Source organism: Dermacentor variabilis, chromosome 4 (assembly GCF_050947875.1).
Source record: "Dermacentor variabilis isolate Ectoservices chromosome 4, ASM5094787v1, whole genome shotgun sequence".
NCBI classification, from domain to species: domain Eukaryota; kingdom Metazoa; phylum Arthropoda; class Arachnida; order Ixodida; family Ixodidae; genus Dermacentor; species Dermacentor variabilis.
This window is the reverse complement of record NC_134571.1, coordinates 188,623,426-188,637,042: the sequence shown is the minus strand read 5'-3', so window position 1 is coordinate 188,637,042 and position 13,617 is coordinate 188,623,426. Positions and strand designations below refer to the sequence as shown.

General features: G+C 44.7%; 1 protein-coding gene across 1 annotated transcript in view; it reads left to right on the top strand.

The window, feature by feature from the left end:
- Positions 1-11,070, top strand: part of LOC142578473 (uncharacterized) — a 55,218-nt gene extending 44,148 nt beyond the window's left edge. The window contains exons 5-6 of the mRNA XM_075687856.1: positions 3,277-3,427; positions 11,050-11,070. Coding sequence (XP_075543971.1) covers positions 3,277-3,427; positions 11,050-11,070 — 172 coding nt within the window. The remainder of the gene's footprint in view (positions 1-3,276; positions 3,428-11,049) is intronic.
- The last annotated feature ends 2,547 nt before the right edge of the window (positions 11,071-13,617 follow it).

The following is a 13,617-nucleotide window of genomic DNA, read 5'->3' as shown; positions in this document are numbered from 1 at the left end:
CATATTTGGCTGTCAAGTAGATTGCGTCACGCTAATAAATATCTCAAATGCCTGCCGCAACTACACAAGGAGAAACCACAATCTTACATATGCCGAATTAATTTTTCAATTGCAAGTGACTCGGTCGCTTCTAATTAAGGTGTAAGGTGCCCATCATGGTGTACACCATTAAAGGCCTTGCTCCTTGCTCCTGCTTCGGGAGCCGCGAGTGGTTCTAATGAACTGGTTCCGTGAGCCTGTACGTATACGATAATGACTTCCTACACTTGGGGTAGTCTTCCGTAAATGTTTCCCCTTTCTGGAAACCAGGAGGAAGCAATACTTCTAAAATTAGGTGTAAAAAATAGACAGAAGGGAAGACACGAAAATCTGACTGCTTGATGTCAGTACTTAAAACAGAATGACAGTGATTTGTATTTTCAACCTTCCATTTACATGCTGTTAAATTATGTCAGCAGCTAACCAAGCGTGGGCTGTTGCTTTTTATAGTCACCATTTTCATTGTTTAAAGTTATAGTTATTATAGGCACCAATCTCAGTACAAGTAGGTATTATATCGCTAAGCAAATCTGCAATGCTATCTTACCACTATTTTCTTTTTGTCACATGGATATGTCTGTTGAGAGGCAAGACAAAAAGCGTTCGCTTCTCACCAAACTGGTCAGCTTTTCTTTAAAATACATTTCTAACGTTTTCATTACACTTGCTCCTAGGTATTTGTCTCCAGAGGGAATACCTAGTCCTGACTTTCCCATTAGAGACATTACAAATGTCTCTAATGTCAAGATGACTGCCTTGATCAAGTGAGAAGTTTCACCTTGGTGTGACATACTGTGTTTTGAAAATTTTGGGGACGTTTAGTCAAATGGTACGCCCATTAAACCCGCATTATAGTTTTCTAGTTCAAATTGCATGGCAGTATATTTTGATTCTTTGGAGTGTGCTCTTCTGCACCATGTGGAAGGGTGCTGCACTGGCTCTTTGACGTCGTTGAGTCCTTGCAGCTGCCTTCTTGTATTATGTAAAGCGACTGCATGAAAAATATCGTGCGCAGACGTCGACACGAGAACATGGCGTTAACTTCAGGACAGTGAAGAAATAAGCTCACTGCACTAAAAGAAAGTCTTAGCTCTTAGTCTTCCTACTGAAATGCATGCGAAACATCTAAGTGGCCGTAACAGTGAACTGTTAAACTAACTTCAATTTTTGGGTTTAATGAAACAAGAAACTACCGACAGTTCATCCCCGTTCAGCACCAATGTTACAATACTCCTGTCTAAATTAAATATTGATTATTGTCAGATGTAATAAATCTATCATTAGTGTGGTGTGTCGCAGACACCACTTGTGTCACATTCTAAGCACGTGCCCAGTGTGCCACCCGCACCATCTCTGGTTGGGCTACTGCTCAAGCCATAATTTGATGATCATATCTGCAAACATTATGCTCCGTAGGGATGAAAAGATGGTCCTTTAGTTCAACGAATATTACTGGGTGTGCGTACAAGAATTGGCAACAAGGGTTGTTATGGCAAGCTTATCCACATTTCAAGACTAACAAGAAACAGTTCACTGCGGCTTGCATCTAAGCTTACTAAAAGGCACTAACTTCCTTTCATTTATAAGGTATGCAGTGGAGTTCATTTTTCACAGACTCGACTATTGCTGCAGTTTGAATTCTAGGATTTTACATTCTTGAAGGCATATAAAAGTCGTCATCAGACCACAGTAATTAGTTTATGAGACAACATCTGTTTTTTGGTTGACGGGCGACTCATAACACAGAATTATACGGATGTCACATGGCGAACTTTTGATCGCGATCAAGCCCGATTCAGATCAAATTTCTCGGTCGTGATTGGCTCCTTCGCGCAAAATGCACAATGAACCAATCGCCGTCGAGAATTTCGATCCAGATCGGCCCCGACCGCGACCACAAGTGTACGTGTGACACCCGTAAAAGCCAACGTTTCATTTTAATACTTTATTTCTCTATTAAGTATATTAAAGGGATAAACACATTTTGATCTGCCATGCAATAGCAAAATGCACAGATTACACTTGTAACCCCAAGGGGAAGGGTGATTTAACTGTTCATATGACATAACACTGGCTCACCAACTCATATTAGCAAATGCGCAGGCATGTCCAAAACAATAAGCGCATGCCAAAGCGCCCCTACAACTCTCTTCCCTCTCTTCACTTCACTCGACATTTTGCGAGAGTAAATAAAACAATGGTTTGAAGTGTAAATCGGCCCCTTTACTACTGCGGTACTCTCCCTGATTTTGTGAGTGTAGGTTGATCATTCTCAATACCTGTTTTTTGGAAGCTAACTAGCGTTCGTATAACCTAATTACCGTTACCCATAAAAGTGTTCTTGTACATTGCCTTTAATGTCACACCAAATTATCTTTCTGTTTACCGTTTGTTCGCTTGTATTTAGTTCTTGTGCGGAATGAAAACCCGCACTTATGTTTTCCCTTATTTAATGCGTTGAATTCGTTCAGGAGAAATAAATGAAACGAAATGAAGGTGTGTATCAGGGCATCAACAATATAGGGTGTCAGTTTACCGCGAAAAATGGTCTTAAATCGAAAACTCGTGCATACTGAACACATCGACATATACATCTGTCCACAAGCATATGTATACGCGCGAGCATAGCGCAATGAGCTTCTTTATTGATATTTTTTTTCCAAATGTTTGATGTGACTGATATCACGGCCGCAGAACAATCTTATAGCTAGAAGAAGTACATATATTGTCTTTTCATTACATTGCATGTTAACAGTATCATTACAGTGCAAGTGAACACTTCCATGATGAACAACACTACGAGAATGTCAGCGTCAAAGCAACCCGAACGATTTTGTGGAAGTTGTGTGGTGCCGCATAGCAGCCTGCCCAAGCTGTCTGGATACATCAGACAAGAAGCACGGAAGGGCTGTGACACGAGACCCTGCTGTACACGGACATCAACGTTCATTTTCCTTCGCGGAGTACTCTCTCTCCGAAGAGTTTTGTTAGAGCGGCGAGTGGCGAAGTCTCCCTGAAAGTTAAACTCCTGCGATGTCTCCACGCTGCCTTACCAAGTGGTTCCAGTTTTACTAAACCACTTTTGTTTTCTTTGAGCGCATCCTCGATACCGCGAGTCAGTTTGAGCCCATATTGGCGCTCGTGGTCGTCAAAGCTGCGTTGAAAAGAGGCTTATCGCGTTAGTGGTCGTAAAGATGGCCACGCGATATCTTCTGATTGCCCGTTCCACTGCCGCAGGTACCCCTTGGTCCTGGCTACCATAGCTGGAGTGAGGAGAGATTTCAGTTTGGTGACGCTGATGAAGAGCCTGTTTGATAGCATGGAGCAGGCAGTGGCGACGGCGGCGATCTACACCTCTGCTCAGGCTGCATCACCGCTCCTCAAACAGGCAAGGGCGGGCACTGGCGCCACCCAGTATTACTGCAGACATATTTTAATGCGAAAGCATAATATGGCTCATGAAGCGGAAAGCATGGTGGCGTGGCCGGAGATGATGCAAAAAGTCATCTGGCCACAGACAAGCGCTTGTGCCATTGCTCGCGCGCTTTTCGTCGTCTTCTTCCACAGCTGGCTACGATGCCGCTCACCATGCCAGCGTACCCATACTGTCCCTCCATCTACGAAGGTGCTCATTGAACTTGCCCACTGCAAGTCGGTGCGGCGATTTCGCTGAGTTCGATAATCCTTCGACTTAAACTTCTCAGCCAGTAGCTTCTCCCGGCTCCTTTGGACGTCCACGCAAGTACGCGAATGGTCCCTAGACATGTGATGCGAGAAATTATACAAGGCAACGTGAAAACAATACCATAAGGGGTGTCAGCCTCCCCCCCCCCCCACCACCTGCCCCGGAAATTTTTTGGTGCGGTCATGCAAAACAGCCCCTGGCGCCGGAAATCATTCTGGATTTTGTCTAGAATGGTCCTTTTAATGCCCGAAAAGACATTTCGGCGCGGACATAGCAAAATCTGGCTGGATTTCGCTGCAACGCCCATGCACCGGGAGTCCCATAACGCACGGAGCCCTATCCTAGCACAAAGTTTCAAGGGCATTTTGATGGCGAGCGGGCTCATAGCGGCGTCTCGCGGAGGCCGCGGAATCTACGGAGCGCATAGATATCAATTCTGAAACTTTATGGGTGTAAAGTTCTCATATACTTTTGATGCGAAAAGTGCATTGGCGTTTCTAAAGTCGTGCTTTAGATTTTCAAATGCCGGACCTTGTGGGTTTGTTATAAACATTTGACGCCGAAGGTGCATTGACTTTTCTGAAGTCGTACATCGGACCATACAACGAGACAAGCCAAATCAAGACACTATCAGAGAAGTTGACAAAGCACGCAGCGAGGTCCGATGAGACGAAGCGTTGTTGTGGTTAAATTTGCCGTCATGTCACATAAAATAATATCAGCATTTTTTTTCACCGCGCCAAAGCTTTCATTTCAATACACTAAGTCCAGCAAAGGTAACTACGTTCTCATTTATTTTTCTACTTTGACTTTTGTTGGCGAGGACACATTGAACCTCTTTTTCTTCTTTTTTTTCTTTTTTGTTTTGTTCTCGCTGCCCGAGGCTGCAAGAGCCAGCCAGAGGGCGTGCGTTTTTCTCATGTTGCTCCGACCACCGCACGGCGCACTTCGACGCGTGCTCGTTTTTTTCTGGCCGAGTGGATTTTCGCCTGGCAGAGAGTTTTGCACGCTTTCTGGATAGTAGGCGATAGAAAGAACAAAAAGCGGTCGCTCGCCGCCATCACGGTGGGGACTCGTAGGATCGCAACGCGTTCGCTTGAGTGCAACCTCTCCGGAAAATTTTGTCTCGCCGGCGTAGGATACCGAGCAGTATGCGCATGGTTCTCAGTGGACCAAACGTATCACTTTTTCTTCGGTATTCCTTCGGTAGCCAGATTAGGTGCCCAGAGTAGGCATTCGATTGTGGTGGTCAGCATGCTTTCCTTTGCGTTTTTTCATTTCCGTGCCCCCGCCCCACACACACAAAAAAAGAAAGACATTGTTCCGGCGCAGCAAATTCTCGCAAAATGAAAGTTCGCTTTTGTTACTTCTTCTTTTGCTGAAAGTAATGGACCACGGGACGCTTCAGTTGCCGGACACTCTTATTATATTATTCAATTATATTGGCACTCCAGGCGCATTTCTGGCGTCGCCATCGCCCTCATGTTCCGTATAAATAAAGTCCAAGGGCGATCACACCGTGACTGGGCGCCGCATGCTGTGTGTGCGAGTGACAGCGTAAGGGGGGGGGGGGGGGCATGGGTGAGCCGACGATGGTGGCTCAGTCTTGTGTGCACGAAGGAGCAAAGCGGGAAGGAAGCGCGCCGCCTCCTGTCATCAGGAGGAGTGGATAGAGGGAGGTCTGTGGTCTGTGAAACTGTGGTTGCGCAGCACATTTGCCTTGTTTGACACATTATATACAGTGACTTTCTCTTAGATGCGTGGATTTATTGGAGGCTTATACTTATATTTAAATATCTTGTTGCGAGGTTTTGTGTATACGTGCAGTGAACTTTGTTTCCAATGGCACTTGTATTGCCCTTTTTAAGCTGTAACTTCTTATTTGTATATTCCATTGTATCTTCGCAATTCTAATGTACGAGGGAGAGTCCAATGAATGTGAGTCAACCAACCCCGCGCAATAATTGTTCTGTTCGTTATCTGCGATGCATGCGCATAGCACATAGGCACCTCTCATTTACAAGTGACACGCAGGGGTGAGGATAAATGTCCTTTAATGCTTTCATACACTGAGTTGAACATGGTTGCGTGACATAATGGACACTCCCGAAGTTGAACAGCGAGGTGTCGTGAGATTTATGACAGTTGAAAGTGCTTGTCGAAAGGCGTTTCCCAAAGGCGTTTCCTGTATCGGTGCCGTGTACGTTTAACATCGCATTTCTTTGGCCACTGTGAAGCATTGGAGCAAACGGTTCAAAGGAGGACGTGAATGTTGCAAAGACGACACAAAACCGGCCAAAGCCACCGTACAATCACCCCCAACACAATTGCAAAGGCTGATGAGCTGATTAGACAAGAACGGAGGATAAGCATCGATGAACTGGCAGAGCGTGCGATTATCAGCCACGGTCGGTCACACCACATTTCATGAACATCTTGGTTATCGGCTCTTGGTACGCAATGGATGCCCAAAATTTTGAACTACCGCTAGAAGCAGGAGAGGTTCGGTGCTGTCTTCACTCATCTGATCCGGTATCACAATGAGGGTGACAACTTCATATCTGCAATTGTCACGGGGGACGGATCATGGTGCCACTATTACGAGCCTGAAACACGATGACAATGCTTATAGTGGAAACATACAAATTCACTGCCGTCGGAAAATGGGTTGTCGATCGTCAGGGGCCATTACTGATAGAATTTGCTAAACCTGGAGTGGCCATCAATTGTTTCCGACATTGTGAAGCGCCAGATCAGCTGCGGGTTGCAATCAAGAACAAACGACTTGGAAAATTAATGAATGGGGTCATCTTGCTGCACGACAATGACCGTCTGCACTTCGTTGATGTGGTTAACACAAAACTGGCAAAGTTCAAGTGTGAAATGCTGAAACATCCGCTATACAGCCCAGGCCTGTCGCCTTGCGACTTCCACACTTTGGGTCAATTGAAAAAAAAAAACAGCTCAAAGGAACTAGACTCGTGTAGGACGATGACGTGAAAGAGTCAGTTAGAGACATTTTGAAGCAGGAACCTAAGGATCTTTATGAGACGGGAATCACGCGACTCGTTAGTCAGCGGGACAAATGTCTAAATGCTCATGGAGACTACTTTTAAATAAAGTACCCCGTTTGTCATATATTCGCGTTGGCTCACTTGCATTTTCGTCACCCTTCCATATTTGGCAGAAATCCTGCTTTTTATATGTGCTCTTTGTTGCGACTATAATTTATGTGCAATTACTCACAATACACAACCGGCGACAGCTGCTTCTCCGCAATACATTGGAACAAAGGACGGCGTCACTCAGACTTTTTCTTGGCCGTTGAATATGTAAAAATATGTAAACAAGGTTCTTGAATTACAACGTTTCAATAAAATATTTGTCCTCAACTTGCTCATTTCATGTCCTTTACGTTTTTTATATTAGCGGCGTGCACTGATTTGCTAGCTTCAAAATTATATAGTTCTAAATTTCGTGTGGTGATTTCTTTACTTGTTAAATAGACAGAAGACATGGAAGCATTGACATCAGTTATTTCGGGAAAAATTTGAGACATATGAGTACAGTATTTTACAAAAAAATACGTATTTTACTTGTCTTGACAGTGTGTAGCCTGCAAGAATTCGTTTGCAGAATCTTTGGCAATGGCAATGCAGTTATTATTAGTGTGTTTGATCCCTCGACAAATTCTATAAGGAAGAGGCTGAGTTGCAGCGTGAGACCTCGCCCTCCCCTCCCCCCCCCCCCCCCCCCCCGCCCCCCGAACGATATTGCTGGCGACGCCACTGCTCCGCTCATGCAGCGCTTTCTTCCCATATATGGTATCGGTGGACGCGCTCCCCACATGCCTTATCGACGGCATCCTCGGTGAACAGACCACGGCATTAAAGACCCTCAAACTTCATAAAGTAGCGCACGCTTTGAAGAATACCGCCGGCTTCGTTTGTTTACAGTCGCGCTCCACAGCCATTCTCGCTTGAGAAGCGTCTACCGACTGGCGAGGACCACATGTTTAGGTTGACACCATTGCTCTTCTGTGTTGTTTTGGTATGCGAACGTCTTGAACTAAGTTTTGTGGCAAGCGCGATGTCGGTTCACGGCATTTTCCATAGCCATGGCCTGCCGCGCCTTCGTATGCCAATATAGTTTCTGCAAAGGCAAGAAGCTCTTCTCCATACGGTGCGACGGGTTAAACAAGGAATGGATTCATCGAATTGACACCTTATTGCAAAGTTCGCTGAACATGTTGCCATTTAGCTGCACGCTTAAGGATGATTCTTAAGCGACTTGTACTTTGTTTATACGAGCAGTAAGTGGTCGTATTTGGTGCGCTTAATCGTTTTGTACGCCAACAGACTTGAATTCGCGGAAACGCGAGGCTGCGTACGCAAACGTGATTATGAAAGCTTTAAATTTCAGCCCAGTTCTTTTGACAAAGCTAGAGACTCGGACGTGAAAACTCATCTAAGGAAAACACCTCTCTGCCTCTTGTGGTTACTTACCAGCCTGCTTTAGAGCGAATTGCTTTGTTTTCCTCTTTTGTTCGTGTTCGTCGTTGGAGGTAGCCCGGTTCATTTGCGATACGAGGGAAGAGCGTGCGTGCTCTCCCGAAACCGAGTTACGGGACGCATTCGTCGCCAAACGACAGCGTCATAGGTCTTTGAGACGTATGTGGTAATTCGCGTTAGCTTTAGAGTGTGTCAAGGTTAAGATGCGGCGGTGGGGCATTCGAAAAAAAAAAAGCATGCGGTCGCCCACTCGTTCCCTGAATGGTTTAGTCGTCGTTCGTGCTCGCTCGTTCAACTATTAGTGCGTATGGCCACTATGTGTCTGTAGGGCACTTAGGATGGTGCGTTTAATTACGTAATGAGACAACAAATGGTGTCTCAATAACAACGACTGCATCGTTTTACATACCGCAATTTCGGCCGCATCATAGCGCGGCAATCTTTTGCGCGGAGATCACTTCACTAAAGTCATATCTCGCGAATGTTATTTCCGAGCCAGCGCAACTGTCCGCAATGCATGCACCTTGTGCAACTCGTTCCGCGACAAGTACGTCACTTCGTGAACCGACGAACTGACGCACAATGAAATTTCATTCTGAAATTTCATTGTGCGTCATTTCATTTCAATCTGAAAAAAATAACTCACTCATCGTAAGCTCACTATGTTCTTGTTAGAACCTGAATGAAGCGCTGTTACCGCGTTCCCGCTTCGCGAACGAATCCCCAAAAATTGATTTCATTTCCTATGTACTCAGACTCGATGATCGGCCGCGCGTATTTCTGCCGATTTGTAGGTATGAGAAGTATAATAGGACCAGAGCCCACATCGCGCCCTCGTGCGTGCTTAGAAGATTGGCAATTACGGACGTTGCCGGCACTGTAGATTGTAATACTCTATCGAACCTTCACAGAAGCGATCGTGCCCTCTGCCAGCCTTTGTACGTCATAGTTGATACGTGCCGAGAATTCTCATGGCAAGGACGACGGGATAGATTTAGGTTACTGAGACCATGCTGTTGGCCAGGATGTTAGCATTCAATCTCAAGCGCGTTATTTATAAATTGCAACAAGATCTTGCGACAAACGCTTGAGAAATGTTGCATACCAAATTGTAGCCGGCGGGGTACATTCGGAGTTGCCCTGGCACAGCATTAACGCTCGTTCAGATACTGTTTCAAAAACAGTTATCCAAACAGCAAAAAAAAGCTCCCGTCATAAATTATGTATAATGGTCCGCATAGAAATTCTATGTTGTACACACAGTTACTCCGAGCTAGAAAGTCAACGCCAACAATTAAAGCGCACGCCTTCCTATGCATGCATTCACGCTGCGAAAAGTCGTCTGCTACGCTCGAGCGGTGTAGGCGGCGCCACGGTCGAAGAGGGAGCACGAAACAGTGGGGAAACGAGGAGAAGCGAAGGCGGAGGAGGATGGTGTCGCTACTTTTGCGAAGTTTCAGCGGTTTTAGAGGGTGCAGTACTATGGCGCCATTTCTTAGCGGTCGTCGCCGCAGAGCCCGTAGTGTAGGCCCCGTAGAACCGCAGAGCGTCTAGAGTATGGTTTACGCCATACGCTCCTCCTCCGCATTCTTGGTCTCGCTCTTTTCGCTATCGCCGTCTTTCATCCGCCGCTGCGCTCCGCGTTCGTTCTTTTATCCTTCGCTGTGCTTGTTCGCTCGGTTACGGCGAGGTATGCCGGTGACTCCGAGGTACGTCGACACTCAACGCAGGAACGGGTGCCCGTTAGCTGCGCTCTAAAACGTCTGGCTGAACCCACCTCGCGAAGAGTATATATCTGAGGTAATGCGTTTAGCACTGAACCATTGTAAGGAAACAAGGTATTGCCGCGGTCGGAATTAAAGATGCTTTTCATTCTACAGTTTTTGTACACATCTCCTTAATTTGTTTCTTCTTCTTGAAAACTTATTTACGTTGTACTGCTAAGTATGCCTCTGGCAGATCCGGCCATATCTGTCTATGCCCTGCTTTTTGTTTCATAATTACTCTAAACATCTCTTTATCTCGACTAGTGTCAAATTTATGCTGCGGTGCACTTAGAATCTTAGCGCTTCTGGAAGGTGTACGTTACCTCAAGTCTCATTGGGTGAACCCCTTCGCATTCCAGTGAGATGTGCTTAGTGGTCCATAGATTTTGCTGTAGCAAACACATATTTATTGTAATCGCAAGTAGTTGCTCCGGCATGTCTTTGTCTTAGGCAACGAGCTCGAGCCTGAAATAGCAAAGGACGGCCCTTCGGTTTATCGTAGTTTTTTAATTTTTAGTTTATTTCTTCCCATTCTGGTAATCCACCAAGGTCTTTTTTGTTTGAATTCTTTGCATCCAATTCGCTGTATCTGTTTCTCTCACTTTCTTTCTAATCACTCCTGGTTGTCTATACGCTCCCATTACCCTTACATGGCTGGTCACTTTCTAGTCTCCTTTGTACATTCTGTGTCCACAGCTTCTCAGGCACAAATAAATGTGCACTTTAGCCGCCTATTTATTTTGATACATGTTCCTGAGTCTTCAAAACTAATTTTACTCCGCACTTGTCTGATTTGAAACGAGGCTTATCCCGTGTCCCCTTGCACTGCTTCATTGGCGTGGGCTCCTAAGCCAACCGGCCCACCAATTGTTCGTTACTTTCCAAAACCAAGCATACATACAATTTTAGGTGCAGAATGACATTTGTGAAACGTCGGCGCTGGCACCATGACTCCATTCCAGAATCCATGTTCCACTTCATGCTAATTGTGGCCCCAGAATGTTCTATGTTTCATTATTGCTGCATTCCTCTTCCCCTTTATTTTCAGATTATCTTGGTGGATGCTTAAGCCAGTCTTTCATTCCTTTTTGTATACGCCGACGAACTTGACCATGGGTATGACTTGCTGTTGAATTGAAGATATCTAATTACTGGTCTCTTCATTAAAATCATAATTCCCTATTTCTCTGTGCCAAACTTTAGGCTAAGATTTGTCTGTGCGTTGCCACATATGTTCTTAAGTGTGTATTCTTATTCCTATTCGTAAGTGATATTCTTAACGGTTCCATTGTCGCCTAGCACCACTACGTCATTCACATTCATCAGTTCGGGCACCTTATGTTGCACCATTTGTCCTTTACGCATGCGGGATCAATCTAACTCTAAGTATGCCTTCCAGTTTTCTTTCTATGCCCTCAACATAAAGCGTGAACAACAAGGAAGACAAAGCGCATGTTTGCTTTAGTCCTTGGTGAATTTCCACAGTTTACTACATTTTTGGACTTCCAATACAACGTGTACTGCGTTGTCTCTATACATCTCAGAAGCTTCACGAAATCATCATCAGTGCCTCTGTACTTCAAAACATTCCCTAACTATTTCGTGTCTACGTTGTCGTAGGCTCATTTAATATCTAGAAATACTATCGATAAAGGCCTATTCCAGCTACTGTTTGTACTAAGTGAAAGGTTAGTACAAACAGGCATCTGCCTGGTCTGAACCCATTCTGTTTGTACCCCAGTACATCATTTTTTTCTACACCGCCCTCGACAGTTCTAAGTTTATGGCTCGGATTACCATTCTATACGCCACCGATACCACCGATGTTACTGTAACTGGCCTCTACGAGCTTGTCTTATCCTTATCACCTTTGTCTTTGCCGATGAAATTAATCTTCCTTTCCCGCCATCCAAATAGAATTTTCTTCTTTCCAGCGACTGGCTCCATGCCATTGGTCAGCAGTCTCTCTCCCTTTGAACCGACGTTTTTCGATTAGCTGTATTCGAATTTCATCGGGTCCTGCTGCAGTATTATTCCCGACATTTTCTGCCTTTTCCAACCTAACGCTATACATCCTCTGCTTTGATCTCTCTGGTTTCTCTGTTGCGCGGGAAACTTTTTGAGTTTGAACTACCCGTTCCTTCGTGCCTAAGTTACCCCTATTATCGTCTGTGATGTATCGCACCGCATCGTCTCCAAAGTAGATGTTACCGCCTTCATCTCTGATAACCATTTGAAAATATTTAGCTGGAGCTCCGAGTGCTCTCATGCAATTCCAAAATCTTTTTCGTTCGCCTTTGTGGTTTTTGCGAATGTTAAGCACCCAACGGCCACTTGCGCATTTAATTTTCCCTTGGGTGAGCTCACTCGCTACTGCTTAGTTTTCTTGGTATTTGTTCCATGCAAAGAACATCACCTCGTCTTGTAATCCCGATTTTGTGAATTCTCCATGATGACTAGAAGCCTGCTTATACTCTTCTATAGCTTGCTTTATTTCCGTGTTGTACTACTTACGCGGTTTCCTCTTTCCAGTCCAACATTATTTACTGTGTCTGTCTTATCTCCTTCTGCATAACGTCTACCAGTTCCTTATAGTCCCAGACTATTGTAGAAAATGCCTCGGTTTTCTTCTGTCTTTTGCGATATTTGTTATTTGCTTTTCATTTATGTTAGAAATTGTGATGTTATGACGATTCGTGTTTTGAGGTTAAACGTTCATGAACGCAGCCCAGGCTATTATTCTCACGTTCATTTATTATCGTTTCGTATAGCTGTTCGTAGACCATTTCTGAGACTAAGGCGCAGTCGATACTTGACTGTGTTTCCGCATCGTCACGTTACCTGTCCATGACACTTTTTCTCCCTGTTGTCTAGATCCAGCTCTTGAGAACCATTATATTAAGTACATCCGTGTAAATCTTCTTGTACTAATTCATACCTTGTACCAATACCACCTGGCACAATTTCCTTAGCCAATAATATCAATTCTAATGCAATGAACTCTTAATTATTTTGTATCTGCTGTCACTAACTGCGCATAGAGAGTCTGTTGGATGTGTGGATGGATGGTATCAGCGTCCCCTTTGGAACATCCCCTAGGGGAACCTCACAATAGCATCGGCGTCAATAACAAAAAAAAGGAGGAAAACGAGAAACGGACCTCGCCATGAAATAAGCTACATAAGCATGCAGCGCGGCAGAAGAAAGGGAAGTGGGTAGAGATGGAGGAACACTTAAATAGATAACAAATATGGGTACATGCGGATACAGAAACACACTTTAGTTGCTCGGAAGAGCCGCCAGTGATTGATAATTATGTTTGCGAAGGGTGCACTAGAACTAAATGGGAAAGAAAGGGTGGGGTAGTCGAAATGCTCATCCATCAGTGAGCCAAATGGAAAAGAGGAGATTTCAATATGTCAAGAGCATATTTGGTTAACCTGTACAATAAGTGGAAAGAAAACTTGGCCAGGCGTAACGTATTTGTGGACTGGAAATAGTTGCACAAAGAAGAATCAAAAGTAAATGGAATGCCTAAGTGCTGATAATAAGGGTTTCGGGAATGAAATGGCCATTTATCCTATTAGCTGACATGAATGCCCACATACAGGATCTA